We start from the raw sequence: 26,935 nt of genomic DNA on the forward strand, positions 1-26,935 counted from the left end.
AAACAAAGCATGACTCAGCACTAACCTGATATGATCATATGACTGAACCTGGACACCTTCTATTATTTGGGTTTGAATTCTCTTGCAGTTCCGCAAATCGGCCACCAGGTGACAGGCTCTGTCCGCCCGACAGGCTGGAGGGAGCCACAGACACTGAGCACCTGCACAAAATTAATAAATAAAGAAAAACAAAAACACTTTCTTGTATTCATTTATGCTTTATTTATGCTTTTTTTCTCTTTTTTAATCATAATCATTTGCCCACACAAGAAAAAAATATGTGAAGAACTGATTAAATGTTTTACATTAAATCATCTTTATGGATCATCTAAACAAAATTAATCAATATTGAACATTTACTAAATCAAAAAAAGAAGTGAGAAAAGTAATTACTTCATAAAATCATGGGAAAATAGGCAGAAAATTAGTAAAGTAAATAAACAATGTTAAGATTAATATTATTAATGATATAACAAATAATAATGATATAAATGGTATAAATATTAATGAATGTAAAATAAGCAAAACAATTCAAGAAAACTATATTCATAACTTTTTACAGTCATATGTTCAATATAACAATTATGTATTTCGTGACATTTGATGACCATTTAAAGTACTGTGAAATTAACACAAAATTACCCCAAAGATTTGTCAAAATAATAATGATAATGACAAGAAAGTCACCATAAGATTACCACCAAATCAAAAAAGACAACAATGCCCCCTGCCAAAAATTAAATAAATGGATATGTAAACAATTACCGAAATAAACAACTACATCAATAAAAAAACAAGATTAGTTTGACATAAAACTAATTATAGTAATACTATATATCATATTATTAAAATTAGCAAAATCATACAAGAAAACTATATTTATAATAAAATAATTCTATATTTACAACTGAATTACCATACCATATTGACTGTTTTTATTGTTTTAAATTGTGCCGTGTTGCTTTTAATGTCTCTGTAAAGCACTTTGAATTACCTTGTGTTAAATGGTGCTATACAAATAAACTTGCCTTGCCTTGCAATAAAATGATTGTGGAAAAAAATTGCACAAAATGATAATCATTACAAAAAATCTGCCATAAAATTACCCAAAGAAACTGTATTACAAATAACCAAAAATAGAGCAAAAATATCATTAAAATGCTACAAAATGTACCAAAAAAAAAAAAAAAAACACTACCAGAAATTACCAAACCAAACAACCTCACCCAACGCACACATAGCCACCCACAAACACAATTAACAGAACAGCAAAGAATTATCCACAACAACTGATAAAAAAAAATAGAAATATAAGACAATAAGAAAATTACCAGAAAGGTATCACAAAACCACCACATATAAATATGAAAAAAAAAGTTGGAAAGATGAAGACCTAATAAGATGAAGACTTACATTAATAATCAGAAATATAAAAACCTGAAACAGCAGTTTTTCCCACATTGCATGTTTCATAACTTCTGTCTACTTGAGTTCACAAAACTCAGCAGACGATCCAAAACCAAACAAACCATACAAATAAATCCCAGCGTGGAGCGGCTGAGTGAACGTGGTCTGGAGTCTGTGGAGGAGAGTCATGGTTTCAGAGACGCTGTAGAAGGACAGAACACCTGCTCTGTGATCCAGGTACACTCCGATTCTGGAGGACACAGGACCCGGTATGAAAGTTTTTTCACTGTTATGTCTAAATTTATAACCATTTTTGTCACACCATAATCTCCAAGACTTGTCATTGAGTCCAAATTGACTTTCCTTCCCTGTTCTGCTCACATCCTGATATGCGACTGCTATTGAAGCCCCCCATCCCTTCCACTCCACCTCCCAGTAACGACGTCCAGTCAGACTCTCTCTGCTTAGGACCTGCCAGTGCTCAGTGAATCTGTGTGGGTGATCTTCATTTGAATATCCACTCATTGATGTTACTTTTCTGTTCCCCTCAGATAGTAACAGTTGTGTGTGTGCTGTGTTTGGATCCAGTGTGATTTGATGTGAATATTGTAAGAACTCATTTCTGGTTTTGGGCTCAGGTTGTGGCAGTAAGACATCTGGTACAGTCACTGTCAGTGAGATCTTAGTCCATTCCTCACTAAGAACACCCTGCAGTTTATTTCTGAACTCTGTCAAAGCTGCTGTCACATCCTGAAAGTGCCGCAGAGGATGGATATCGGTGCTGGGAAGTTGTGCCCACTGTCCACTGAGATGTGACAGCGAGGGGTAACTGTGCAGAAAATGTGTATGATTCTCTGTGTGTGAGAGCTGCTCCAGCTCAGCGTCTTTCCTCCTCAGCTCAGCGATCTCCTGCTTCAGCTTCTCGTCCAGTTCTTTGGCACGACTCACTTCGGCTTCTTGCTGCGATCTGATCTGCTGCTTCACATCAGACCTTCTTTTCTCAAGCAGACGGAGCAGCTCGCTGAAGATCTTCTCGCTGTTCTCCACTGCTTCATCAGCAGAGCGATTGATGGCCTCCACCTCCTCCTGAAGCACCTTCAAGTCTTTCTCTGTGTCCTGGATTCTCTGCTGGATTTTTTTGCGGCTCTCCCCGAGCCCGTTCTGCCTCTCAGTTCTTTCTGCTGCAGCTGTGACTGTCTTGTGGTCTTTGTGTTTCTCCATGGAGCAGAGATAACAGATGCACTGCTGATCAGTGCAGCAGAAGATCTTCATCATCTCATTATGGCGAGAGCAGAGGTCCTCCTTAAGTGTCACCGTGGGCTCCACCAGTTTGTGTTTCTTTAGTGGAGCTACATCGTAGTGAGGCTGGAGGTGCTGCTGGCAGTAAGAGACCTTACACACCAGACAGGACTTGAGGGCTTTCAGCTTTCTCCCAGTGCAGACATCACAGGCCACGTCTCCAGGTCCCATCTTCTTCAGCTCCTCCACTAACTCTGCTAACATGGTGTTTTTCACCAGGACAGGCCTTGGGGTGAAGGTCTGTCTGCACTGTGGTCAGCTCTCAGTGACAGTGAAGGTCTGACAGTTGGACTTCTCCTCAGCAGATAAAAGTTGAGCTCTGATTCAAACCAAACCTCTGCTTCTTTTTCTTCCTGTTCGTTTGCTGATGTGCAGTGAACAGGCTTGTCAACTCTCTCCTCACAGAGTGCTGTTTACGCTCGTCTTTAAACTGGTAGAAATGTGAAAGGTGGAGGAACAAGGAAATATCCTCACATGTGATTTGCTTTTAGACAGCAAATGAATCAGAATCAGAAGCCTTTAATGTCATTGTAATGGAATGGAATGGAAGCGGGAGGAGGAATCAGGCTTTGCTTCATTCCAGAGAGAGGAGTGGTTTCAAAGAAACAGGCTGTGTGTAGACATCATTTACAACATGAGGTTTAGATTATAACAAATTTATCACTTATTGCTCACAAAACACAACTGAAACTAAAATGAGCATGAGCAACCCCATTTTTGACTGAGGTATCTACATTGTCAGGCTGAAGAGAATAGAAAAAATAATGTTTCTCTCTCTTTTTTCTCTCTCTCTCTCTCTCAGTGTTGCTCACCCATCTTTACACTGGCAGCTCTGTGTAAAAGGGAGGAACAATGAAATATCTGCACATATATCTGGCTGTATTTTAGAAACAGGCAGAAGAGACGTGATCAGGTTTTACTTCATTCCAGAAAGAGGACTGGCAGGGTGTGTGTAACTCGATTATAACCTGATGTGAAGATTATGACAAACTTGGAATGGCTAAAGTTTCTGAAGAAACTTTTAATGTGCTTGCCTGAAAGTGGTGAAAGTGTGGCCATAAAGTGTGGCGATTGTTTGCCAACTGTTGCTACGGTATTAAGAGTAGTTGATAGTGGTTGCCAGGATATTGCTAGGCAGTTGCTACCGTTTTCTAACACTTGCTATGGTGTTTCTAGCTAATTGCCATCACATTGTGGGTGGTTACTTGCTATGGACTTGCTGGGCAATTGTTATGGTGCTCTTGATGGTTGCTAGAGTGTTGCTAAGTGTTTACTGTGGTGTTCTGGATGGTTGCCATGGCATTGCTAGGCAGTTGCTATGCCATTCCTGATGGTTGCTAAGGTGTTGCAAGGTTGTTGTTATGGGGTTCCTGGTGGTTGCTAGGGCATTGCTAAGCGGTTGCTATGGTGATGCTGTATAGTTGCTAGGGCATTGCTAGGTGGTTGCTGTGGTCCCTCTGGCGGTTGCTTGGGTGTTGCTGAGTGGTTGCTAGGGCATTGCTAAGCAGTTACTATAGTGGCCCTGTTACAAAGGAACTGCTAAGTGGTTGTTATGGTATTCCTGGTGGTTGCTGGGGTGTTGCTAATCGGTTGTTATGGTGTCCCTGGTGGCTACTAAGATGTTGCAAGGTAGCTGCATTGATGTCATGGGTGTTGGAGTGTTTGTAGCGATTCGCTAAAGGTTGCTACATTATTCAGAGTAGTTGGTAGTGCGTGCTAGGATATTGCTATGATGTTCAGAGTGTTTGTCAAGGTGTTGTATGGCAGTTGCCACGGTTTTCCCAATACATGGTGTGGTGTTGTTAAGCAATTGCTATTGTGTTGTGGGTGGTCGTTAGGGTTATTAGAGTAATCAATAGTGGTTGTTAGGATGTTGCTATGGTGTTCAAAGAGCAGTGTTGTGCATGAACGAGTTCAAAAGAATGCGTTCATTGAACACATTCATTTTTTTTAGAACGTTGAACTGAACGCAATGTATTTGTAAATAAAGAACTTGAACGTGAACTCGTTCAGATTATGTGAGAGTCAGCGCCAATGTTTAGGTCCAATTATTGCGGAATTTCCCTTCTCCTTTTTAACACGGAATATTGTGGAATTTGACATAATTTGAATGAAATGCTGTTTTTGTGTGGAATATGAACATATGTCTGGGGAAAATTACATGGACGGAAGCAAATCTGGGTGGCACAACCCCTCCAGTGGTTTCACCTTAGGGTTGGGAATCTCTGGCATGAGGCCAATTCGATACATATCTAGATACACGGGTTACGATTCGATACAGAAACGATATATTTTTAATAGAGAACGATTCGGTACGATTCGATACAGTTTAAGAACGATACGATTCGATACGGTTTAAGAACGATACGATTTGATACGGTTTAAGAACAATACGATTCGATACAACCCTAAAAACAATACGATAGTTAACATTTGTTGATGTAGACTGGGCATCACCAAATGATGGACTGCGGTCCGGGCTCGGAACCAGTGGCGGTTCTGTCCAGACCCGTGACAACAAGAGAGCACTTTTTACTTCAGATCTTTTGTAGCACAGAGGAAATATGCTTCTCAAACACTCACTATTTAGTGTTAGTGTATGATTATGAGTTGTAGAACATAATAAATTATCTTGAAGGAGTAGATGTTTACCAGTAAGTTTGACTCCAATAATTTAACAATATGTTAAATAATTTAACAATATGTTTAGATTATTATTTGTTTTAAAAATGTAAAGTACTTATCAAACAGACCTAACAATTCAACAATGAATGAGCAGGAGCATTCCTGTGATAACATAGATTGAATATGAAAAATAAGCCAAAGTGATACCTCTTCTCTGAATAAACAAGCTAAGCCAGTGTGCTGCTGTCAGCCCGTGATACACGGTAGCATATATACAGCAGAGTGGCACCTCTTCGCTTTGTTTCACAATCTATGTCAGTGCGCTGCTGTAGCTGGAAAGTTTCTTTGCTTTTGGACTCGTACGGTGCCGGTGCAGTTGTTGTAAAATTTTTTCTTGGTGGTGCAGGTGCAGGTGAAACCACTGGAGGGGTTGTGCCACCCAGATTTGACCTCACAGGGCGCGAACCAGCTCCGCGCTGCGCCCTTCTCAGCGCAGACCGGTGCGCCCTCGCGTCCCGCGATCACATACACTATGAATGGCTGTGGTGGCCAAGGTCTGCGCCGAGCATGCGCTATGTGAAAGCCCCTTAACGTTACGGAGCATGCGGGAGAGTCCTTTCGTGAGCTCTCGCGTTGTTTAGAGATGAAAACTGTAAAGCCTCAGGCAACCGATTCATAGTCTCGCGATATCCGATCCACAACTCGACAATCGATTCATCTAAGGATTCATGGCGGATTTCGTATTGATTGAGGAGTCTGCTACCAATACAGCCGTATCTCTCGCCCGTAAAATCGGTTATCCGGTCGCATCGGTGTATCGGACCCAACCCTATTTCACCTGCACCTGCACCACCAAGAAAAACATTCCTACACCTGCACCGGCACCGTACGAGTCCACAAGCAAAGAAACTTTCCAGCTACAGCGGCGCACTGACATAGCTTGTGTAACAACGCGAAGAGCTACCACTCTGCGCTATTTTCACTGGCTAACAGCGGCACACTGGCTTAGCTTGTCTATTCAGAGAAGAGGTATCACTTCGGCTTATTTTTCAGGGGCTCAAAGGGGGAGTGTTGAAGCGCACTAAGGACGACATCCAAGTCCCAAGGTGGAACTGAAGGGCCAGTGCTGCGCACTGTAAGCCTCTTGGCACCTCTAAGAAACCGGGAAATCAAGGAGCAGCTATCCTCACTCAGTGCGTATTCACCAATACGAACTGCCTTGATTGCTGCCACCATCCCACGCAGGGTAACAGCAGACTTCTGCGCCTCAAGCTGGGACTGCAAGAATGACAGGATTTCCTGGTCTGTGGCTAAGTAGGGGTCCACCTGATGAGCTCCGCACCAGGTGGAAAACACCTGCCAACGATATGCATAAGCAGCCCTTGTGGATGGTGCCCGGGCTTCCTGCATTGTCTTCACCACAGGCCCTGGCAACCCTAAAGCCAGGAGCCGGTCCCTCTCAGTGGCCAAGCCACCAATCTGAGCCCCGCTGGAAAGGGATGGAACAGGGTCCCGCTCGCTTGAGACAGCAGGTCTCTCCGGGGCGGAAGCTCCCATGGCGACCCGTCCAACAGAGGCGGAATCGCTGAAAACCATGGCATGTGGAGCCAAAGGGGAGCCATCAATATCAGCCTCACCCGTTCCGCCTGAACTCTTTGGAGGAGGGGCTGGAGAAGAGTGAAGGGAGGGAAGGCGTAGAGCAGAACCTGGGGCCATGGATGCGCTAGAGCATCCCACCCCAGAGGAGGATAGTAGTTCTTCAGGGAGAAGAAGAGCAGACAGTGTGCCGACTCTCTGGAAGCGAACAAGTCGACCTCTGCCTTGCCGAAGCGACACCATAACTCCTCGATCACCTGAGGGTGGAGTCTCCATTCCCCTGGGTGGGGACCCCCTCTCGACATGATGTCTGCCGCCGAGTTCAATGGCCCCGGTACATGCACAGCTCTGAGCGAGAGGAAGAGTGGGTGAGCCCACTGCCACAGGATGGTTGCTAGCTTGCATAGGGAGGGGGAGCTCAGGCCCCCCTACCTGTTGATGTAAGCGGCTGTCACTGTGCTGTTGGTCCTGACAATGACATGGTGACCTCTCAGTCTCGGCAGGAATTGTCACAGGGCGAGAAGAACCGCTCTCAGCTCCAGGACATTTATGTGTTGGCTCACCCAATGTCCGGTCCAAATGCCATTGATGCCACAGCCCTCGTGGACGGCACCCCAACCCATCTGGGATGCGTCTGTGAACACGAGCTGGCGATAGACCACTGGCCCTAGAGCACTCCCCTTGCTTGTTGGCTGGGACCTCCCACCAGCAGAGTGCTCTGTGAAGCCTCTGAGACACCACCACCTTGGTCTTGTGGGATCTCTGGGGACATAAGCCTAAACTCAGCAGACACCTTTGTACAGGCCGCATGTGCAGGAGGGCAAGGGGAACAACTTGCACCATGGCTGCCATTAGGCCCATGAGGCGAAGGCAGAGCCCCCAATTGACCTGAGAGTGCAGCTGAAATTGGCTGAGGCAGGCTCTGAAAACCCGCTGCCTTTCCGAGGTCAAAACAATGGTCTCCCTCCTGGAGTCCAGAACCATACCCAGAAAGGTGGTCACCTGGGAAGGCTGGAGCTTGCTTTTTTTGTGGTTCAGGCGCAGACCCAAGCCCTGAATGTGCTCCAAGAGCAGGGCGACATGGTGATGGCATTGTTCCTCCGAGACTGCGCAGATTAGCCAGTCGTCGAGGTAATTTAGGATCATGAGCCCTCTTTGTCCCATCGGTGCAAGGACTGCATCCATGCAGCGACTGAATCTCCGGGGTGCCAGAGAAATGCCGAAAGGCAGCACCCGGAACTCATACACCCTGCCTGCAAAGCCGAACCTCAGGAATTGCCAGTGTCCCTGCCAGATGGGTATCTGAAAGTAGGCATCTTAGAGGTCTATAGTGGCAAACCAGTCTCCCGCAGTGATGGACTGCCTCACTCTGGGAACTGTCAGAATTGGACGAAGTCCCCCGTCCCGCTTGGGGATCAAGAAATAACGGGAGAAGAATCCAGCCTGGCGATCCTCGGAGTTCACCTCTCTTATGGCTCCTTTCTCTAAAAGAGAGGACAGTTCTGCATGCAGTATCAGTGCATGCTGAGGGTCGCTCACTGTAGTGAAAGTGGGTGTCCTCGATATCGGCGGCCTGCGTAAAAACTGTATGCGGTAGCCATGGGTCATGGTGAAAACCACCCACAGGTCCGCCCCTAAGGCCAGCCAAGCTGCCCTGTGACAGGCTGACAGGGGAAGCTGGTTGGCTGGGGGCAGGGAATTGTCAGGAGGGTGGGGGGTGCTTAGAGGACCTCTGAACCTTGGCAGGTGGTCCTCCCTTTCTGCCCTGTCGGCGATCTCTACGCCTACGAAAAGCCTCCAGCTGGGGCCTGAGATCCCCTGGTCCCCATGTTGGGTCCCCTGATGTTGGCACTGGCTGAGGTAGAGACGCTCCTCTCTGCCTAGCGCCCCTGATACATCTATTAAAACCCACTGAGACCTCTTTTGCACAGCGGCGGCTTTCCTGTGCCTGCTGCAGCAACTTAGCAGCATGTGGCCCAAACATAGCAGAGGGTTCCACCGGCACTTTAAGAAGGCAGTCTCTATCTGCCCGCTGAAGCTGGGATTGAGACAGCCAAAGGTGACGTCTAACCACCCAGAAGGATGACAGAGCATTGCCTGTTGGCACACCAAGTCCTTGAAATCAGGCAGGAGAGGGACCTGAACAGATGCAGAGTGTGGCTTCACCTCCTCCTCAAACCTAGAGGAGGTGGCCATAAGGTTTTCAGGCAGGGCAACATCCAGAGCCCTGGCCGCCCTGCTAATAATCCCCTCAAAGTGGCAAGCTAACTCGCCTTTTGGGGTGCCACCCGCCATCTGTTGTGCACAGGCTAAGTCATAGTCATCAGAGGAAAAGACAGTTTCCACATCTACGTCTTCCTCCCCTCCCTCCTCTTCCTCCACCTCTAACTCCGAAGTAGGGGGAGGAAAAGGGCTAATTTGAGGTTGGACCACTGTAGGCCGAAGAGTAAGAGGAGGCAGGGAAGTCTGCCAGGTCCCTGAACCTTCCACTCTCCCCTCTGCAGCTCCAGCCATTCTCCCAGTTTTCCTTTCAGGTTCCTCACATAAATGAGAGCCTGACCGCTTTGCTGCAAAAAATCGGCAGCGGGCTTCTCTAGTACGTGCAGGCAATATAAAACAGTCCATGCACGACTGAGGATCCTCCCTAGATAAAATTGCATGCTGATATCCCAAACATAGCACGCAACTATCATGCCCATCCTCTAGGGGCATGGCAACCCCACAACCCACACAGCAATGTCCCTCTTGGCTTGCCATACTTGGGGAAACAGAGGCTGGAGCCGACACAGTCTGCGCTCAGCACGGGTCCCACCGAGCGCGTCAGCTCACGACACCGCGAGCAATACGTCGGTAAGGGACACAGCCACCTCAGCTGGGAGTCAGATAGCTTCCGACTCGACCAGACTGGAATATATGGCCCAATCCCAATGTCCACCCTCACACACTCACTGACTTTGATGCGCGCTCCCGCTAAGTCCGTGAGGGCTTAGGGTTGTCCCATTGACAAATCATGAAGTGCGTGAGGGATCTCTCGTGGACTTTTTGAGCCCTTAATGCACCCTTTCCGTAAGTGGGCATCTCTGCAGACTTAGCGTAAGGGGATTACCCATAGTTCATTGCATTGTGACGGATGACATGAATCCCCTGGGGAAACCAGCTGGCGGCCGCCATAAAAGCGAAGTGAAACGAGCGAATTTGTAAACAATCCAATTCAATCCACATTATTTATAAAGCACAATTTTAACAAGGTTTTCCGAAGTGCTGCACAACAAGATAAAACACCACAAGATAACACAATACACAATAGGATAACACGATAAAATAAGATCAAATAAAATAAGATTAAATAATAATAAAATAAAAGATAATATAAAAGAATAAAATAAAAGAATAATACAATTATAATTTAAATAAAATACAAAAAACAAAAAACATGGAGGGTGCAATCAGCAGTGATGCTGCAAAAAAGAAAAAAGTTCTCATGTGAGTATAATATTTTATATAAGATGGCCTTCAGAAATGAAGGAAATAAGCAGAAAGGTAATGCATATTTGCTTTGTGGGAGTAGATAATTTTTTTAATGCTGCTTTTACGACTCCTCAAAAATACCAAGCAAAAAACGTAAAATAAAAAGTCCCAAAGCTGCGATTGTGAGAAACATGATGCATCGCTGTTGACAAGTAAACAAAGGGCTGTCCCATTCCCTTTTTATAGTACTTCAGCCCCTTGCAGCCTCACGCACTCAGTCACTTTCCAGGTGCAGCTACTTAAGTCAGTGAGGGCTCAGGGCTCAGGGCTTAGGGAGGAGATTGAGATTCAGCCTATGTTTCACCGCTGTTAGCCGACCGAGTCTGCACTCAACACGGGTCCCACTCAGCGCGTAAGCTCACGAGCCCGCAAGCAATACGCCAGTAAGGGAAATCACAGCCGAAGCTGGACAGAAAGAAACTTTTATGTGGACAACAGCATCCAGGGAGGCTGCCCGCAGACAGACGCCCGAACTTACACCAGGTAAGCGGATTCAAGCTGTAACCACACAATCACACACAAATCTTTCAAACACACACGGATTGTCTGCACCCTGACTGAAGTGGAGATCAAACAATCAGTGACTTCACGCCAGCGCAGGCGCTTTATAGGCAAGCCGTGGGGCGTGACCGGACAAGCCGGTGTGTCTTAAAGTTATATCCACGGACCCTGACAAGCAGGGGGATCATATCCCCGTACATATGGAATATGTAACGGAGTGGAGAGATAGTCTCGAGACGATAGAGAACATATCATTTTCACCTTTTACTGCTATAAATAATAATAAATAAATAAATAAATAAATAAAGTGTTGTTTATTTGTTACCTCAATTAATTTAAGGTAATTTCTATTTCATTTGTGTGCATTTTAGTCATAAACATTAAAAACACTCTTTTTTGGTAGTAAAGTAAAATAAGAGTAAAGGGTAAAAAACTGAATTCCCAAAAATTAAAACGGAAAAAATGGAATTTGGGAAAAAATAAAACGGAATTTGGGGGGGAAAAAATGGATTTTATAGGGCCCTACATTGATTCCGACAGCAAAAAACTGACCTTTCTGTGCAAATCATGTCCACCTGCGCTGAAAAACACTTTCAGCGCAGGTGGACATGTCAACTTCAAATTTGAAAAGGCATTTGGAGTTGAAGCATCCATCCAGTGTGAGAAAATATCTACAAGTCCTTGACAATCCCAAGTCATCAGGAATGGGCAAGAACACACCCTGCCAGCCCCAAACGACCCAAGTCACACTGCCTGCAGCCTTCAGGGGTATTACTGGATTTCCCAGCAACAGGTAGACAAATTAATTATGGACTACATTGTTTGAGATTTACAGATTTCTACAATTCCACTAGGACTATATATAATTGTAAACAGCGAACAGTTTTAGGTGGTGATGGATGTCATAGTTTTCTTTGAAAAACAAGGTCAGTCTTTCATTCTCACTTTTCACCTAAAAAAACTGAAATGAACTGAACTTTGAACTAGTTCAAAATTGAAATGGTGAACTATGAACGTGAACTATTCATTTTTATACTGTGTGAACTGAACTTTGAACTAGTTCATGAGAACTATGAACTTGCACAACACTGTCAAAGAGGTTGTTAAGGTGTTGCTTGGCAGTTGCTATGGTTTAGTTGCTATTAGTTGCTAGGGAGTTGCTAGGCAGTCATTATGGTGCTTCTGATGGTTGCTTAGGTATTGCTAGACGGTTGCTATGGTGTTGTGTGTGGGCTGTGGACTGTGGGCTAAGATAAGATGAGATGAGCGACCAAACTGGTCTGGAACATATAATAATAAATACGAGGAAGATTAAGATGTGTTGCACGCACATAATAATGTTGATCACAATGAATAACTGAAACAAACACTACAACCCTGAGCAGCCCATTTTACTGTGGTGTCTATTACTATTTACTCTGTGTGTGTGTGTGTGTGTGTGTGTGTGAGTGTGTGGATGTTTTGTTATTATTTTGTTATTTATGTGTGATCCCATATGAAGTTCATTCACAAAAAACAGTAAACTTTATTTATTTTCATGTAGTTACAATAATTCATGAAAAGACTTTCGGGCGTAAGGTTACTTCCTGCCGGATCTACTTTCCAATTCAAACAGGAAAATGCCAAGAGACCAGAACCCGTAGCCATTGCCCAAAATGCTGTATAAAAAGAAAAACAAAGTCAACTTTTTTGTTGGCTGTTTATGTTTCAACGTCATATACAGGAAAATAAACATCTGGGATGATACTCATAAACCCCAAATATTAAATATACACTCAGTTCGCTGAGGTTGGGATATTTATTCTCTCCTGAGATAAAACTGAGAATTTAAAAATGACATCAGCAACGTTTGGGAAACAAAGCATGACTCAGCACTTACCTGATATGACCATTTGACTGAACCTGGACACCTTCTATTATTTGGGTTTGAATTCTCTCGCAGTTCCAAAAATCGGCCACCAGGTGTCAGGCTCTGTCCGCCCAACAGGCTGGAGGGAGCCACAGACACTCAGCACCTGCACAAAAATTAATAAATAAAGAAAAACAAAAACACTTTCTTGTATTCATTCATGCTTTATTTATGCTTTTTTTTTCTTTTTTTAATCATAATCATTTGCCCACACAAGAAAAAAATATGTGAAGAACTGATTAAATGTTTTACATTAAATCATCTTTATGGATCATGTAAACAAAATTAATCAATATTGAACATTTACTAAATCAAAAAAAGAAGTGAGAAAAGTAATTACTTCATAAAATCATGGGAAAATAGGCAGAAAATTAGTAAAGTAAATAAACAATATTAAGATTAATATTATTAATGATATAACAAATAATAATGATATAAATGGTATAAATATTAATGAATGTAAAATAAGCAAAACAATTCAAGAAAACTATATTCATAACTTTTTACAGTCATATGTTCAATATAACAATTATGTATTTCGTGACATTTGATGACCATTTAAAGTACTGTGAAATTAACACAAAATTACCCCAAAGATTTGTCAAAATAATAATGATAATGACAAGAAAGTCACCATAAAATTACCACCAAATTAAAAAAGACAACAATGCCCCCTGCCAAAAATTAAATAAATGGATATGTAAACAATTACCGAAATAAACAACTACATCAATAAAAAAACAAGATTAGTTTGACATAAAACTAATTATAGTAATACTATATATCATATTATTAAAATTAGCAAAATCATACAAGAAAACTATATTTATAATAAAATAATTCTATATTTACAACTGAATTACCATACCATATTGACTGTTTTTATTGTTTTAAATTGTGCCGTGTTGCTTTTAATGTCTCTGTAAAGCACTTTGAATTACCTTGTGTTAAATGGTGCTATACAAATAAACTTGCCTTGCCTTGCAATAAAATGATTGTGGAAAAAAATTGCACAAAATGATAATCATTACAAAAAATCTGCCATAAAATTACCCAAAGAAACTGTATTACAAATAACCAAAAATAGAGCAAAAATATCATTAAAATGCTACAAAATGTACCAAAAAAAAAAAAAAAAAAACACTACCAGAAATTACCAAACCAAACAACCTCACCCAACGCACATAGCCACCCACAAAAACAATTAACAGAACAGCAAAGAATTATCCACAACAACTGATAAAAAAAAATAGAAATATAAGACAATAAGAAAATTACCAGAAAGGTATCACAAAACCACCACATATAAATATGAAAAAAAAAGTTGGAAAGATGAAGACCTAATAAGATGAAGACTTACATTAATAATCAGAAATATAAAAACCTGAAACAGCAGTTTTTCCCACATTGCATGTTTCATAACTTCTGTCTACTTGAGTTCACAAAACTCAGCAGACGATCCAAAACCAAACAAACCATACAAATAAATCCCAGCGTGGAGAGGCTGAGTGAACGTGGTCTGGAGTCTGTGGAGGAGAGTCATGGTTTCAGAGACGCTGTAGAAGGACAGAACACCTGCTCTGTGATCCAGGTACACTCCGATTCTGGAGGACACAGGACCCGGTATGAAAGTTTTTTCACTGTTATGTCTAAATTTATAACCATTTTTGTCACACCATAATCTCCAAGACTTGTCATTGAGTCCAAATTGACTTTCCTTCCCTGTTCTGCTCACATCCTGATATGCGACTGCTATTGAAGCCCCCCATCCCTTCCACTCCACCTCCCAGTAACGACGTCCAGTCAGACTCTCTCTGCTCAGGACCTGCCAGTGCTCAGTGAATCTGTGTGGGTGATCTGCATTTGAATATCCACTTATTGATGTTACTTTTCTGTTCCCCTCAGATAGTAACAGTTGTGTGTTTGCTGTGTTTGGATCCAGTGTGATTTGATGTGAATATTGTAAGAACTCATTTCTGGTTTTGGGCTCAGGTTGTGGCAGTAAGACATCTGGTACAGTCGCTGTCAGTGAGATCTTAGTCCATTCCTCACTAAGAACACCCTGCAGTTTATTTCTGAACTCTGTCAAAGCTGCTGTCACATCCTGAAAGTGCCGCAGAGGACGGATATCGGTGCTGGGAAGTTGTGTCCACTGTCCACTGAGATGTGACAGCGAGGGGTAACTGTGCAGAAAATGTGTATGATTCTCTGTGTGTGAGAGCTGCTCCAGCTCAGCATCTTTCCTCCTCAGCTCAGCGATCTCCTGCTTCAGCTTCTCCTCCAGTTCTTTGGCACGACTCACTTCGGCTTCCTGCTGCGATCTGATCAGCTGCTTCACATCAGACCTTCTTTTCTCAAGCAGACAGAGCAGCTCGCTGAAGATCTTCTCGCTGTTCTCCACTGCTCCATCAGCAGAGCGATTGATGGCCTCCACCTCCTCCTGAAGCACCTTCAAGTCTTTCTCTGTGTCCTGGATTCTCTGCTGGATTTTTTTGCGGCTCTCCCCGAGCCCGTTCTGCCTCTCAGTTCTTTCTGCTGCAGCTGTGACTGTCTTGTGGTCTTTGTGTTTCTCCATGGAGCAGAGATAACAGATGCACTGCTGATCAGTGCAGCAGAAGATCTTCATCATCTCATTATGGCGAGAGCAGAGGTCCTCCTTAAGTGTCACAGTGGGCTCCACTAGTTTGTGTTTCTTTAGTGGAGCTACATTGTAGTGAGGCTGGAGGTGCTGCTCACAGTAAGAGACCTTACACACCAGACAGGACTTGAGGGCTTTCAGCTTTCTCCCAGTGCAGACATCACAGGCCACATCTCCAGGTCCCGTCTTCTTCAGCTCCTCCACTAACTCTGCTAACATGGTGTTTTTCACCAGGACAGGCCTTGGGATGAAGGTCTGTCTGCACTGTGGGCAGCTGTAGATTCTCCTCTGATCCTCTCCATCCCAGCAGGTTTGAATACAGCTCATGCAGTAGCTGTGACCACAGGGAAGAGTCACTGGATCCTTCAGTAGATCATGACAAATCGGACAGGAGATTTTGAAAGAGTCCAGCAGAGTTCCTCGCTGTGCCATGTCAGCTCTCAGTGACAATGAAGGTCTGACAGTTGGACTTCCCCTCAGCAGATAAAAGTTGAGCTCTGATCCAAACGAAACCTTTGTTTTTCTCTCTGTTCCTTTGCTGATGTGCAGTGAACAGGCTTGTCAGCTCTCTCTCTGCACAGAGTGCTGTTTACGCTCATCTTTAAACTGGTAGACATGTGAAAGGTGGAGGAACAAGGAAATATCTGCACATGTGATTTGCTTTTACACAGCAAATGGAAGCGGGAAGAGGAATCAGGCTTTGCTTCATTCCAGAAAGAGGAGTAGTTTCAAAGAAACAGACTGTATTTAGCCCTCATTTACAGCATGAAGTTGAGATTATAACAATTTAATCACTTTTTGCTCACAAAACACAACTGAAGCTAAAATGAACATGGGTAACCCCGTTTTTACTGAGATATCAACTTTTTCAAGCTGAAGAGAATAGAAAAAAATAGTGTTTCTCTCTCTTTGTCTTTTTTTCTCTCTCTATCTCTCTTTCTCACTCTCACTCTTGCTCACCCATCTTTACACTGGCAGGTCTGTGAAAAAGGGAGTGTCAGAATGACAATACATGGCTGGATGATGCAGTAACAGATGCCAAGGCAGTGATGAGGTGTACCCAAACCAGTGGTGGTTTCACCAAAATTAAACAAAAAGCAATTCAACACAAACATGGTAGCAGCACAGGCAGTTAACCATTCAATTCTCCCTGAAGAGCTCTGGGTCAAGTAGGGGTTTGATCTCTAATGTAGTGCTGGCAGGAAAGAACTTCTCACTGGTGTCCTCATCCTGGTCAGCACTCATCAACAGCTGCTGGCATGCAGGCTCTGGACAAACCTGGAACTCTTTGAGCAAACTAACATTAAAGGTCTGCCTTCTGAATTTGTCTGCCATAGAATCTTCATATGTGACCTTACCCACTCATCTGGTGACTTCGTAAGGTCCCTGCCATTTTGCAAGCAACTTATTGTAACTGGTTGGTAGCAGTAAGATCAGCTTTTGGTCTGGACTGAAGACCCTCCCACAGGCTTTCTGGTTTTGTTGAGCAGACCTCATGCTTTCATTACAAAAGCCAGACAGGTAGCAGTTTGCAACCTGACTGCCTTGAGGGGGAAGGCTTCAGGAAAGTGGGTTGCATAGTCACATATAACTAATATGTAACAGTGGCCTTGCAAACTTTTTTTCTAGTGGCCCCACTATGTCCATGCCAATTCTGTGTATTGGCATGGACAAAAGGTGTAGCTGTGATTGGCAAATACTGCAGTTGTGCATGTGGCACGCCCTTTGCTGAGGCAAGATGGCATGTTTCACAAGAACTACAGACCTGGGTATACATTCTTTGCCAAATAAACCAACTTGCAATCCTGTGTAGGGTCATTTGGAAAGACATATTAACTGCCCATGGAACTGAATGACCCAACTCCAGGACTTTGTGTCTAAACTGTTAAGGCAGTGCTAATGCCTCATTCTTTCCCTTATCACTGATACAGCAGGCCCTCTTCCACTACATAGGTGGCATCATTTAGTCAACTTGGGTTATTCTGTTTAACACCCTCCACCTCTATCACCTTTTCAAACTATGGTTTCAGTGTAACATCCTGTTTTTGCCATGTCCCTACATCTGAGATAATGTCGAACTCTAGCTGTCCTTTTCTGAGCTTTTGACTTTGGGATTTTCACTTGACCTGCCTCCCATTCTACCCCAAAGAAAGGCAACTCCCTAAAGATCTCCCTTTCACACTCTGTCCTCTAGTGGTGACTTTGCAGCGTTTGACTGGAAATGTAACTGGTTCCAACTCAGCTTCAACTGGTGGCTTTTGGACCTCACCACTGCTTATGCCTAGCTTACAAACTAGCTGGTGCACAAGGTGAAAAAGTGTAGGGAGAACATTGCCTAAAATAACAGGATATGGCAATGTTGGAGCTCATGCTACCGACAAAAGAAAAGTCTGGCCTCCCACTGTCAGATAGAGCTCAGCTGTGGGGTAAACATGCTCATCTCCGTGAATACAGCTTATCCTGGATCTATCCTCACTCTACCTTTCCCTTGGGACTAATCTGGACAGAATGCTGGATCAAGTAATGCTTCCTTACGCTGACCATTGATATGGCCTGGTACTATTTAGCCTGCCTCACTCACTGTGTCTACCCTGGCTGGTCTTGGAACTGAACACAGGAGAGAGTGCTTGGTATGATTAAGGGCTGGGCAAAACTGCTTGGTGTGGCCTAAACCATTGCAATGTTAGCACCTGACTTCCTGTTTGGAGGATCTAGGTTGAGGCTTTTTACCATGACTTGGGGCTTGTTGGCTTGGCTTGGGGAGTGAACTGCCTATTGGTGGAAAAAACTCTATCCTGTGGCTGACCAGACCCCCAGTCACCCCCAGTGGACTTACTTGTATGGGCTGGGTGCTTCCGCCATCCGAACTTGGCATTTCAGCTCTCTGTCCTTGCTGATGTGAAGACGAGCTGCTTCCTCTGCTATCTTGGGGTCATCCTCTCCGATCCAGATTTCCAACTCTGGATGGATCACCCTCAGGAACTGCTCAAGGATAATGGTCTCTAATATTTCTGCTACAGCTGACTTCTCTGACCAATTTAGAGAACAGGTCCTTTAGATGAACATACAGCTCTCATGGAGTCTCACAGGCTCAGTCTGCAGGGACCGGAATCGTCTCTGGTAGGTGTCAGGTGTGATTTCATATTTTGCAAGAATTGCTGCTTTGGCTTTGTCATAGTTTTCTGAGTCTTTTATGTCCATCAGAACACAGGCACTATATGGGGGACCAGACGAATAGCTGATCCATTTTTGGGGCAGCAACAAACACGGGCCATTCTTTCAAATGTGGTCAGGAAATGTTCAATGTCATCCTCTGTGGATAATGGCAGCGGTTTGGGTTCCCTGTGCGCATTGGGTTCCCTCTGTGGTCTAAAGCCTTGACTCATCTGGCTGGTCATCTCACCTGGATCATCATTGTCATTATCGTCGTCATCATCATCACCGTCATCACAATCATCACAATCATCACAATCATCACAATCATCAACTTCCCTTTCTTGGGGCTGGCCCTCCTCCTGTGTCTCGCTTGCTTGTCTGTATTCGTATTCGTTGTATTCGTTACCATAAAACGAAATTTCATGATCTCTCATAAAAACAGACGTCCCATGCACACATTGACATACTGACTCACACATTCACATACTGAACAGGTAAAAGTGCTCATAGTCATGAACTTAAATAATAATTATAACATATTGCACATCATCCCTAAAAAGCAGTTATTTCACATCAGTCCATCTGAAGAGCTGCAGTTATGATTGCTGTGGTGGCAGGGGGATCAGGGGGTGGGAATTCAGTTCGTGTATGGCACTGGGATAAAAGCTGTTCCTCAATCTGAGGTGCAGCCTTTCAGGGCCATGAAGCGTCTTCCAGAGGATATTCAGAGTGAACAGGTGTTGAAGGGGTGGGTCCTGTCTTTAACAATCCTGCTAGCTCTGCTGTGGCAGCGTGACCTGTAGATGTCCTCCAGGGGGGGCAGAGGGAGACCAACGATTTTTTGAGTCGTGCTGACCACCCTCTGGAGAGCTGCCTTATCTGCTGCTGAACAGTTACCGTACCAGGCTGTGATGCTGTATGTTAGTATGCTCTCCACTGAGCAGTGCTAGAAAGACTTCATAAGATTTCCTGAGAGGTTGTTTTTCCCTGATTGTTCTGAGGAAGTACAGTCTCTGTTGTGCTTTTTTAACCAGAGTTGTGGAGTGTACTGTCCACTTGAGGTCCTCACTGATGTGGGTTCCCAGGAATCTAAAACTGGAGACCCTCTCTAGGTCCACCCCTCCTATTGTGAGTGGCAGGTGCTCCCTCTGCTGCCGTCTCAAGTCTGTAAGGAGCTCCTTTGTCTTTTAGATGTTGAGCTCCAGGTTGTTCACTGCACACCATTCTGTCAGTTTGCAGACCTCATCTCTGTAAGTTGTCTCATCGCTGTTACAGATGAGTCATCTGGTGGGGGACACAAACTTTATGTGCAAATATCGCTTCTGAAGCGCAAAGTGCCATCATTAAAGTACATAGTTAAGTTGCCAGTGTAAAGTGTTTAGTTATACAAGGCCAAGTTTATACAAGGACAAGTTGTGTAATATTTACAAGGTTAAGCTGTCAGTCACTAGTAACAAAGTTCCCTTTGTTACAGGGAGGAACAAGGAAATATCTGCACATATAGTTGGCTGTTTTTTGAAAACAGGCAGAAGAGACGTGATCAGGTTTTATTTCATTCCAGAAAGACGATTGGTTTCAAAGGAGCAGGGTGTGTGTAACTTGATTATATCCTGATATGAAGTTATAGCAAACTAGAAATGTTTTTTTAAGTTTCTGAAGAAACTTTTGGTTATTTAACTTTTTTGCCGAAAATGAGGCCATAAAGTGTGGCAATTGTTTTCCAACTGTTGCTATGGTATCAAGAGTAGTTGATAGTGGTTGCCAGGATATTATGGTGTGCAGAGTTGTTGTTAAGGTTTTGCTAGGCAGTTGCTACGGTTTTCTAACACTTGCAATGGTGTTTCTGGCCAATTGCTATTGCATTGTGGATGGTTAAATGGGAGCTGCTAGGCAATTGTTATGGTGCTCTTGGTGGTTGCTAGAGTGTTGCTAAGTGTTTACTGTGGTGTTCTGGATGGTTGCCATGGCATTGTTAGGCAGTTGCTATGCCCATCTTTATGGTTGCTAAGGTGTTGCAAGGTTGTTGTTATGGGGTTCCTGGTGGTTGCTAGGGCATTGCTAAGCAGTTGCTATGGTGCTGCTAGGTGGTTGCTAGGACATTGCTAGATGGTTGCTGTAGTCCTTCTGGCGGTTACTTGGGTGTTGCTGAGTGGTTGCTAGGGCATTGCTAAGCAGTTACTATAGTGGTCCTGTTACTACAGAACTGCTAAGTGGTTGTTATGGTATTCCTGATGGTTGCTGGGGTGTTGCTAAGTGGTTGTTATGGTGTCCCTGGTGGCTACTAAGATGTTGCAAGGTAGCTGCATTAATGTCATGGGTGGTGGAGTGTTTGCTAAAGGTTGCTACATTATTCAGGGTAGTTGGTAGTGTGTGCTAGGATGTTGCTATGATGTTCAGAGTGTTTGTTAAGGTGTTGCTTGGTAGTTGCTATGGTTTAGTTACTATTAGTTGCTAGGGTGTTGCTAGACAGTCATTATGGTGCCTCTGACGGTTGCTTAGGCATTGCTGGATGGTTGCTACGGTGTTATGTGTGGGCTGTGGACTGTGGGCTGAGATGAGATGAGCGGCCAAACTGGTCTGGAACATATAATAATAAATATGTGAAAGATTAAGTTGTGTTGCAAGCACGTAATAATGTTGATCACAATGAATAACTGAAACAAACACTACAACCCTGAGCAGCCCATTTAACTGTGGTGTCTATTACTATTTACTCTCTCTCTCTCTCTCTGTGTGTGTGAGTGTGTGGATGTTTTGTTATTATTTTGTTATTTATGTGTGATCCCATATGAAGTTCATTCACAAAAAACAGCAAACTTTATTTATTTTCATGTCGTTACAATAATTCATGAAAAGACTTTCGGGTTCAAACAGGAAAATGCCAAGAGACCAGAACCCGTAGCCATTGCCCAAAATGCTGTATAAAAAGAAAAAAAAAAGTCAACTTTTTTGTTGGCTGTTTATGTTTCAATGTCATATACAGGAAAATAAACATGTGGGATCATACTCATAAACCCCAAATACTAAATATACACTCAGTTCGCTGAGGTTGGGATATTTATTCTTTCCTGAGATAAAACTGAGAATTTAAAAATGACATCAGCAACGTTTGGGAAACAAAGCATGACTCAGCACTAACCTGATATGACCATATGACTGAACCTGGACACCTTCTATTATTTGGGTTTGAATTCTCTTGCAGTTCCGCAAATCGGCCACCAAGTGTCAGGCTCTGTCCGCCCAACAGGCTGGAGGGAGCCACAGACACTCAGCACCTGCACAAAAATTAATAAAGAAAGAAAAACAAAAACACTTTTTTGTATTCATTTATGCTTTATTTATGCTTTTTTTTTTTTTTTTTTTTTTAAATCATAATCATTTGCCCACACCAGAAAAAAATATGTGAAGAACTGATTAAATATGTTTTACATTAAATCATCTTTATGGATCATGTAAACAAAATTAATCAATATTGAACATTTACTTAATCAAAAAAAGAAGTGAGAAAAGTAATTACTTCATAGAATCATGGGGAAATAGGCAGAAAATTAGTAAAGTAAATAAACAATATTAAGATAAAAAATATTAATGATATAACAAATAATGATATAAATGGTATAAATATTAATGAATGTAAAATAAGCAAAACAATTCAAGAAAACTATATTCATAATTTTTTACAATCATATGTTCAATATAACGATTATGTATTTCATAATATTTGATGACCATTAAATGTACTGTGAAATTAACACAAAATTACCCCAAAGATTTGTAAAATTAATAATGATAATAATGACAAGAAATTTACCATAACATTACCACCAAATTAAAAAAGATAAAAAAAAATTACCATATCAAAATAAAAATTAAAAAAAGACAAGAAAATAAGAAAACAGATCACTGGGAAGTGCAATGCAAAGACAACACAGAGAAAAGATATAAGGATGGAGACACATCACTGCTTTCAAAAGTTGAGTCTACCTGAGTTCACAAAACTCAGCAGTGGATTCAGAAGAATACAGATGGAGTCCAGCGTGGAGCGGCTGAGTGAACGTGGTCTGGACTCTGTGGAGGAGAGTCATGGTTTCAGAGACGCTGTAGAAGGACAGAATACCTGCTCTGTGATCCAGGTACACTCCGATTCTGTAGAGCAAAGGACTTGACATGAGATTTTCCTTTTTGTTATGGATGAATTTATAACTGTTGTGACACTCTAATGCCCAAGACTTGTCATTGTGTCCAAATTGACTTTTCTTCCCTTTTCTGCTCACATCCTGATATGCGACTGCTATTGAAGCTCCCCACCTGCTCCACTCCACCTCCCAGTAACACCGTCCAGTCAGAGTCTCTCTGCTCAGGACCTGACAGCGGTCAGTGAATCTGTGTGGATGACCAGGATACGACTGTTCTAATGTACTTATTACTTTTCTATTTCCCTCAGATAATGCCAGCTCTTTGTTTGCTGTGTTTGGATCCAGAGTGATTTTACGTGAATATCGTAAGAACTCAGCTCTGGTTTTGGGTCCAAGTTGTGACAGTAAAACATCCGGTTCAGTCACTGTCAGTGAGATCTTAGTCAATTCCTCACTAAGAATGCCCTGCAGTTTATTTATGAGCTCTGTCAAAGCTGCAGTCACATCCTGAAAGCGCCGCAGAGGACGGATATCGGTGCTGGGAAGTTGTGCAGATCCACTGAGACGTGACAGCGAGGGGTAACTGTGCAGGAAATGTGTGTGATCCTCTGTGTGTGAGAGCTGCTCCAGCTCAGCGTCTTTCCTCCTCAGCTCAGCGATCTCCTGCTTCAGCTTCTCCTGAACTTCTTCAGCACGACTCACTTCGGCTTCTTGCTGTGATCTGATCAGCTGCTTCATTTCAGATCTTATGTCATCAAGCAGACAGAGCAGCTCGCTGAAGATTTTCTCGTTTTCCTCCACTGCTCCATCAGCAGAGTGATTGAAGGCCTCCACCTCCTGCTTAAGCACCCTCAAGTCTTTCTCTCTGTCCTGGATTCCCTGCTGGATTTTTTTGCGGCTCTTTCTGAGCCCTTTCTGCCTCTCAGTTCTTTCTGCTGAAGCTGAGACTGTCTTGTGGCCTTTATGTTCTTCCATGGAGCAGAGATAACAGATGCACTGCTGATCAGTGCAGCAGAAGATCTTCATCACCTCACCATGACGAGAGCAGAGGTTCTCCTGAAGATGTACAGTGGGTTCCACCAGCTTGTGTTTCTTTAACTGGGCTACTTCGTTGTGAGGCTGGAGGTGCTGCTGGCAGTAAGAGACCAGACACACCAGACAGGACTTGAGGGCTTTCAGCTTTCTCCCAGTGCAGACATCACAGGCCACATCTCCAGGTCCGGCATAGCTGCCATCAGGAGGAGCAGCTTGGAGTCCCGTCTTCTCCAGCTCCTCCACTAACTCTGCTAACATGGTGTTTTTCCGCAGGACAGGCCTTGGGGAGAAGGTCTGTCTGCACTGTGGGCAGTTGTAGATTCTCCACCAATCCTGTCCATCCCAGTGGGTTTCAATGCAGCTCATGCAGTAGCTGTGACCACAGGGAAGAGTCACCGGATCCCTCAGTAGATCCAGACAGATGGAACAGGAGAATTTCTCAGAGTCCAGTTGAGTTCCTCGCTGTGCCATGTCAGCTCTCAGTGACAGTGAAGGTCTGAGAGTTTGACTTCCCCTCAGCAGATAAAACTTGAGCTCTGATCCAGACCAAACCTCTGTTTGTTTGCTGATGTGCAGTGAACAGGCAGCTCGTCTTTAAACTGGTAGAAATGTGAAAGGTGGAGCAACAAGGAAATATCTGCACATGTGATTTGCTTTTAGACAGCGAATGGAAGATGATGGTGGTGGTGGTCGGGGTGGGGAGGGGGAGGGAGGGTCAGGCTTTGCTTCTTTCCAGGAAGAGGAGTGGTTTCAAAGAAACAGGATGTGTTTAGACCTCATTTCCAACATCACGTTTAAATTATAACAATTTCATCACTTTTTGGTCATAAAACACAAGTGAAACTAAAGTCAGCATGAGCAACCCCATTTTTACTGAGATATCTACATTGTCAGACTGAAGAGAATATAAAAACTAGTGTTTCTCTCTATCTCTTTCTCTCTCTCTCTCTCTCACTGTCTCATTGCTCACCCATCTTTACACTGGCAGGTCCGTGTAAAAGGGAGGAACAAGGAAATATCTGCACATATATTTGGCTGTTTTTTGAAAACAGGCAGAAGAGAAGTGATCAGATTTTACTTCATTCCAGAAAGACGATTGGTTTCAAAGGAGCAGGGTGTGTGTAATGTAATGGAAATTTACTGCTCATGTCTGCCTAGTTAGCATGTTCTTGAGTTATATCTAAAACCTCTATTCCTGTTCCTGTTTTATGTTCCCGTTTTCTATGAAACTTCTACGTTCCTATTTTCTTCAAAACCAACCTGGACATGTACAGCACCCCTGGTCTGAACGCGTGACCTACTGATCTGAGGAACTTGTACTTTTGACTTGCCTCCTTTACCAAACTTGGAAATGTCACGCGCCGTCTGGGTTCAGACAGGGTGCAGATGCACGATCATACAACACTTTCTGTATAAATATTTCTGCTTACATCCAGGGACTTCCCTACAGACTGTCTTACACTCTGTATGGTTCCTCTCTTCAGCGCTGAATAAAACACACAAAGACAACTTATTGATTCAAGATCCTTTATTTAACCATGTAAGAGAAATTTCCACGATAGTAACTCAATTATAACCTGATGTGAAGATTATGACAAACTAGAAATGGTTTAAGTTTCTGAAGAAACTTTTAATGTGCTTGCCTAAAGTGCTGAAAATGTGGCCATAAAGTGTTCAAGTGTTTGCCAACTGTTGCTATGGTATCAAGAGTTATGGTGTGCAGAGTTGTTGTTAAGGTTTTGCTAGGCAGTTGCTATGGTTTTCTAACACTTGCTATGGTGTTTCTGGCCAATTGCTAATGCATTGTGGGCATTGTGCTACTTGCTAGGGAGCTGCTAGGCAACTGTTATGGTGCTGTTGGTGGTTGCTAGGGTGTTGCTAAGTGTTTACTGTGGTGTTCTGGATGGTTGCCATGGCATTGCTAGGCAGTTGCTATGCCATTCCTGATGGTTGCTAAAGTGTTGCAAGGTTGTTGTTATGGGGTTCCTGGTGGTTGCTAGGGTATTGCTAAGCGGTTGCTATGGTGCTGCTAGGTGGTTGCTAGGGCATTGCTAGATGGTTGCTGTGGTCCTTCTGGCGGTTGCTTGGGTGTTGCTGAGTGATTGCTAGGGCATTGCTAAGCAGTTACTTTTTGTGATCAATTCTTTTTATTCTTTTTTCCTTTAGTTAATAAAAACAGAAGACAACAACAAAGCAGTTACTATAGTGTTCCTGTTACTACAGCACTGCTAAGTGGTTGTTATGGTATTCCTGATGGTTGCTGGGGTGTTGCTAAGTGGTTGTTATGGTGTCTCTGGTGGCTACTAAAATGTTGCTAGGTAGCTGCATTGATGTCATGGGTGGTGGAGTGTTTGTAGCGGTTTGCTAAAGGTTGCTACATTATTCAGAGTAGTTGGTAGTGCGTGCTAGGATATTGCTATGATGTTCAGAGTGTTTGTTAAGGTGTTGCTTGGCAGTTGCTATGGTTTTCCCAATACATGGTGTGGTGTTGTTAAGCAAATGCTATTGTATTGTGGGTGGTCGTTAGGGTTATTAGAGTAATCAATAATGGCTGTTAGGATGTTGCTATGGTGTTCAAAGAGGTTGTTAAAATGTTGCTTGGCAGTTGCTATGGTTTAGTTGCTATTAGTTGCTAGGGTGTTCCTAGGCAGTCATTATGATGCTTCTGATGGTTGCTTAGGCATTGCTAGACGGTTGCTATGGTGTTTTGTGGGCTAAGATAAGTTGAGATGAGTGGCCAAACTGGTCTGGAACATGTAATAATAAATACGAGAAAGATTAAATTGTGTTGCAAGCACGTAATAATGTTGCTCACAATGAACAACTGAGACAAACACTACAACCCTGAGCAGCCCATTTTACTGTGGTGTCTATTATCCTGAGAATTTTAAAGATAAGGATAGGAAAATCACCCTTATGAATGAAATAGTGAATGGATTTAATTATTTCTTTGTTGGTCCAAATTTAGCAAATGAAATAAGCAATGATGGGAGTAGTTTTGCTGTAGGGGACTGCGGAGAGAGGATCACAGATTCAATGTCCTTGGGAACTGTTGTAAGACAGGATATTATTGATATGGTAAACAAATGTAGTAACAAAACTTCC

At 43.2% G+C, this 26,935-nt stretch overlaps 3 protein-coding genes and 1 pseudogene across 3 annotated transcripts; all 4 read right to left on the minus strand.

The window, feature by feature from the left end:
* Positions 1 to 1,311: 1,311 nt before the first annotated feature.
* On the minus strand, positions 1,312 to 4,004 carry LOC115376993 (tripartite motif-containing protein 16-like). The gene is made up of 2 exons (XM_030076843.1): positions 3,981 to 4,004; positions 1,312 to 2,955 (listed from the first exon to the last, which is right to left on the minus strand). The coding sequence occupies exons 1-2, from the start codon at positions 4,002 to 4,004 to the stop codon at positions 1,483 to 1,485; spliced, it is 1,497 nt and encodes a 498-aa protein (XP_029932703.1). The 3' UTR covers positions 1,312 to 1,482.
* Positions 4,005 to 6,767: 2,763 nt separating this feature from the next.
* On the minus strand, positions 6,768 to 9,441 carry LOC115376994 (uncharacterized; annotated as a pseudogene).
* Positions 9,442 to 14,155: 4,714 nt separating this feature from the next.
* Positions 14,156 to 16,061, minus strand: LOC115376645 (tripartite motif-containing protein 16-like). The gene has a single exon (XM_030076366.1). It carries the CDS (start codon positions 15,933 to 15,935, stop codon positions 14,295 to 14,297), a length of 1,641 nt encoding a protein of 546 aa, XP_029932226.1. The 5' UTR covers positions 15,936 to 16,061; the 3' UTR covers positions 14,156 to 14,294.
* Positions 16,062 to 18,076: 2,015 nt separating this feature from the next.
* On the minus strand, positions 18,077 to 24,301 carry LOC115376995 (tripartite motif-containing protein 16-like). Its single transcript, XM_030076844.1, has 4 exons — positions 22,644 to 24,301; positions 18,591 to 18,717; positions 18,340 to 18,485; positions 18,077 to 18,110 (listed from the first exon to the last, which is right to left on the minus strand). Exons 1-4 carry the CDS (start codon positions 24,299 to 24,301, stop codon positions 18,077 to 18,079), a joined length of 1,965 nt encoding a protein of 654 aa, XP_029932704.1.
* Positions 24,302 to 26,935: the final 2,634 nt, after the last annotated feature.

Source organism: Myripristis murdjan, chromosome 18 (genome assembly GCF_902150065.1).
Source record: "Myripristis murdjan chromosome 18, fMyrMur1.1, whole genome shotgun sequence".
NCBI classification, from domain to species: Eukaryota; Metazoa; Chordata; class Actinopteri; order Holocentriformes; family Holocentridae; genus Myripristis; species Myripristis murdjan.

Coding starts and splice junctions, on each gene's coding strand:
- LOC115376993 (XM_030076843.1), bottom strand. CDS start 4,004: ATGGCAACCATCCAGAACACCACA. Junction 2,956..3,980: donor CAACCATCCAGAACACCACA/GTAAACACTTAG, acceptor AGCTGACCACAG/TGCAGACAGACCTTCACCCC.
- LOC115376645 (XM_030076366.1), bottom strand. CDS start 15,935: ATGGCACAGCGAGGAACTCTGCTGGACTCTTTCAAAATCTCCTGTCCG.
- LOC115376995 (XM_030076844.1), bottom strand. CDS start 24,301: ATGGCACAGCGAGGAACTCAACTGGACTCTGAGAAATTCTCCTGTTCC. Junction 18,486..18,590: donor GGTCCCTGCAGACTGAGCCT/GTGAGACTCCAT, acceptor ATCCTTGAGCAG/TTCCTGAGGGTGATCCATCC. Junction 18,111..18,339: donor GAAGCACCCAGCCCATACAA/GTAAGTCCACTG, acceptor TCCTGTGTTCAG/TTCCAAGACCAGCCAGGGTA.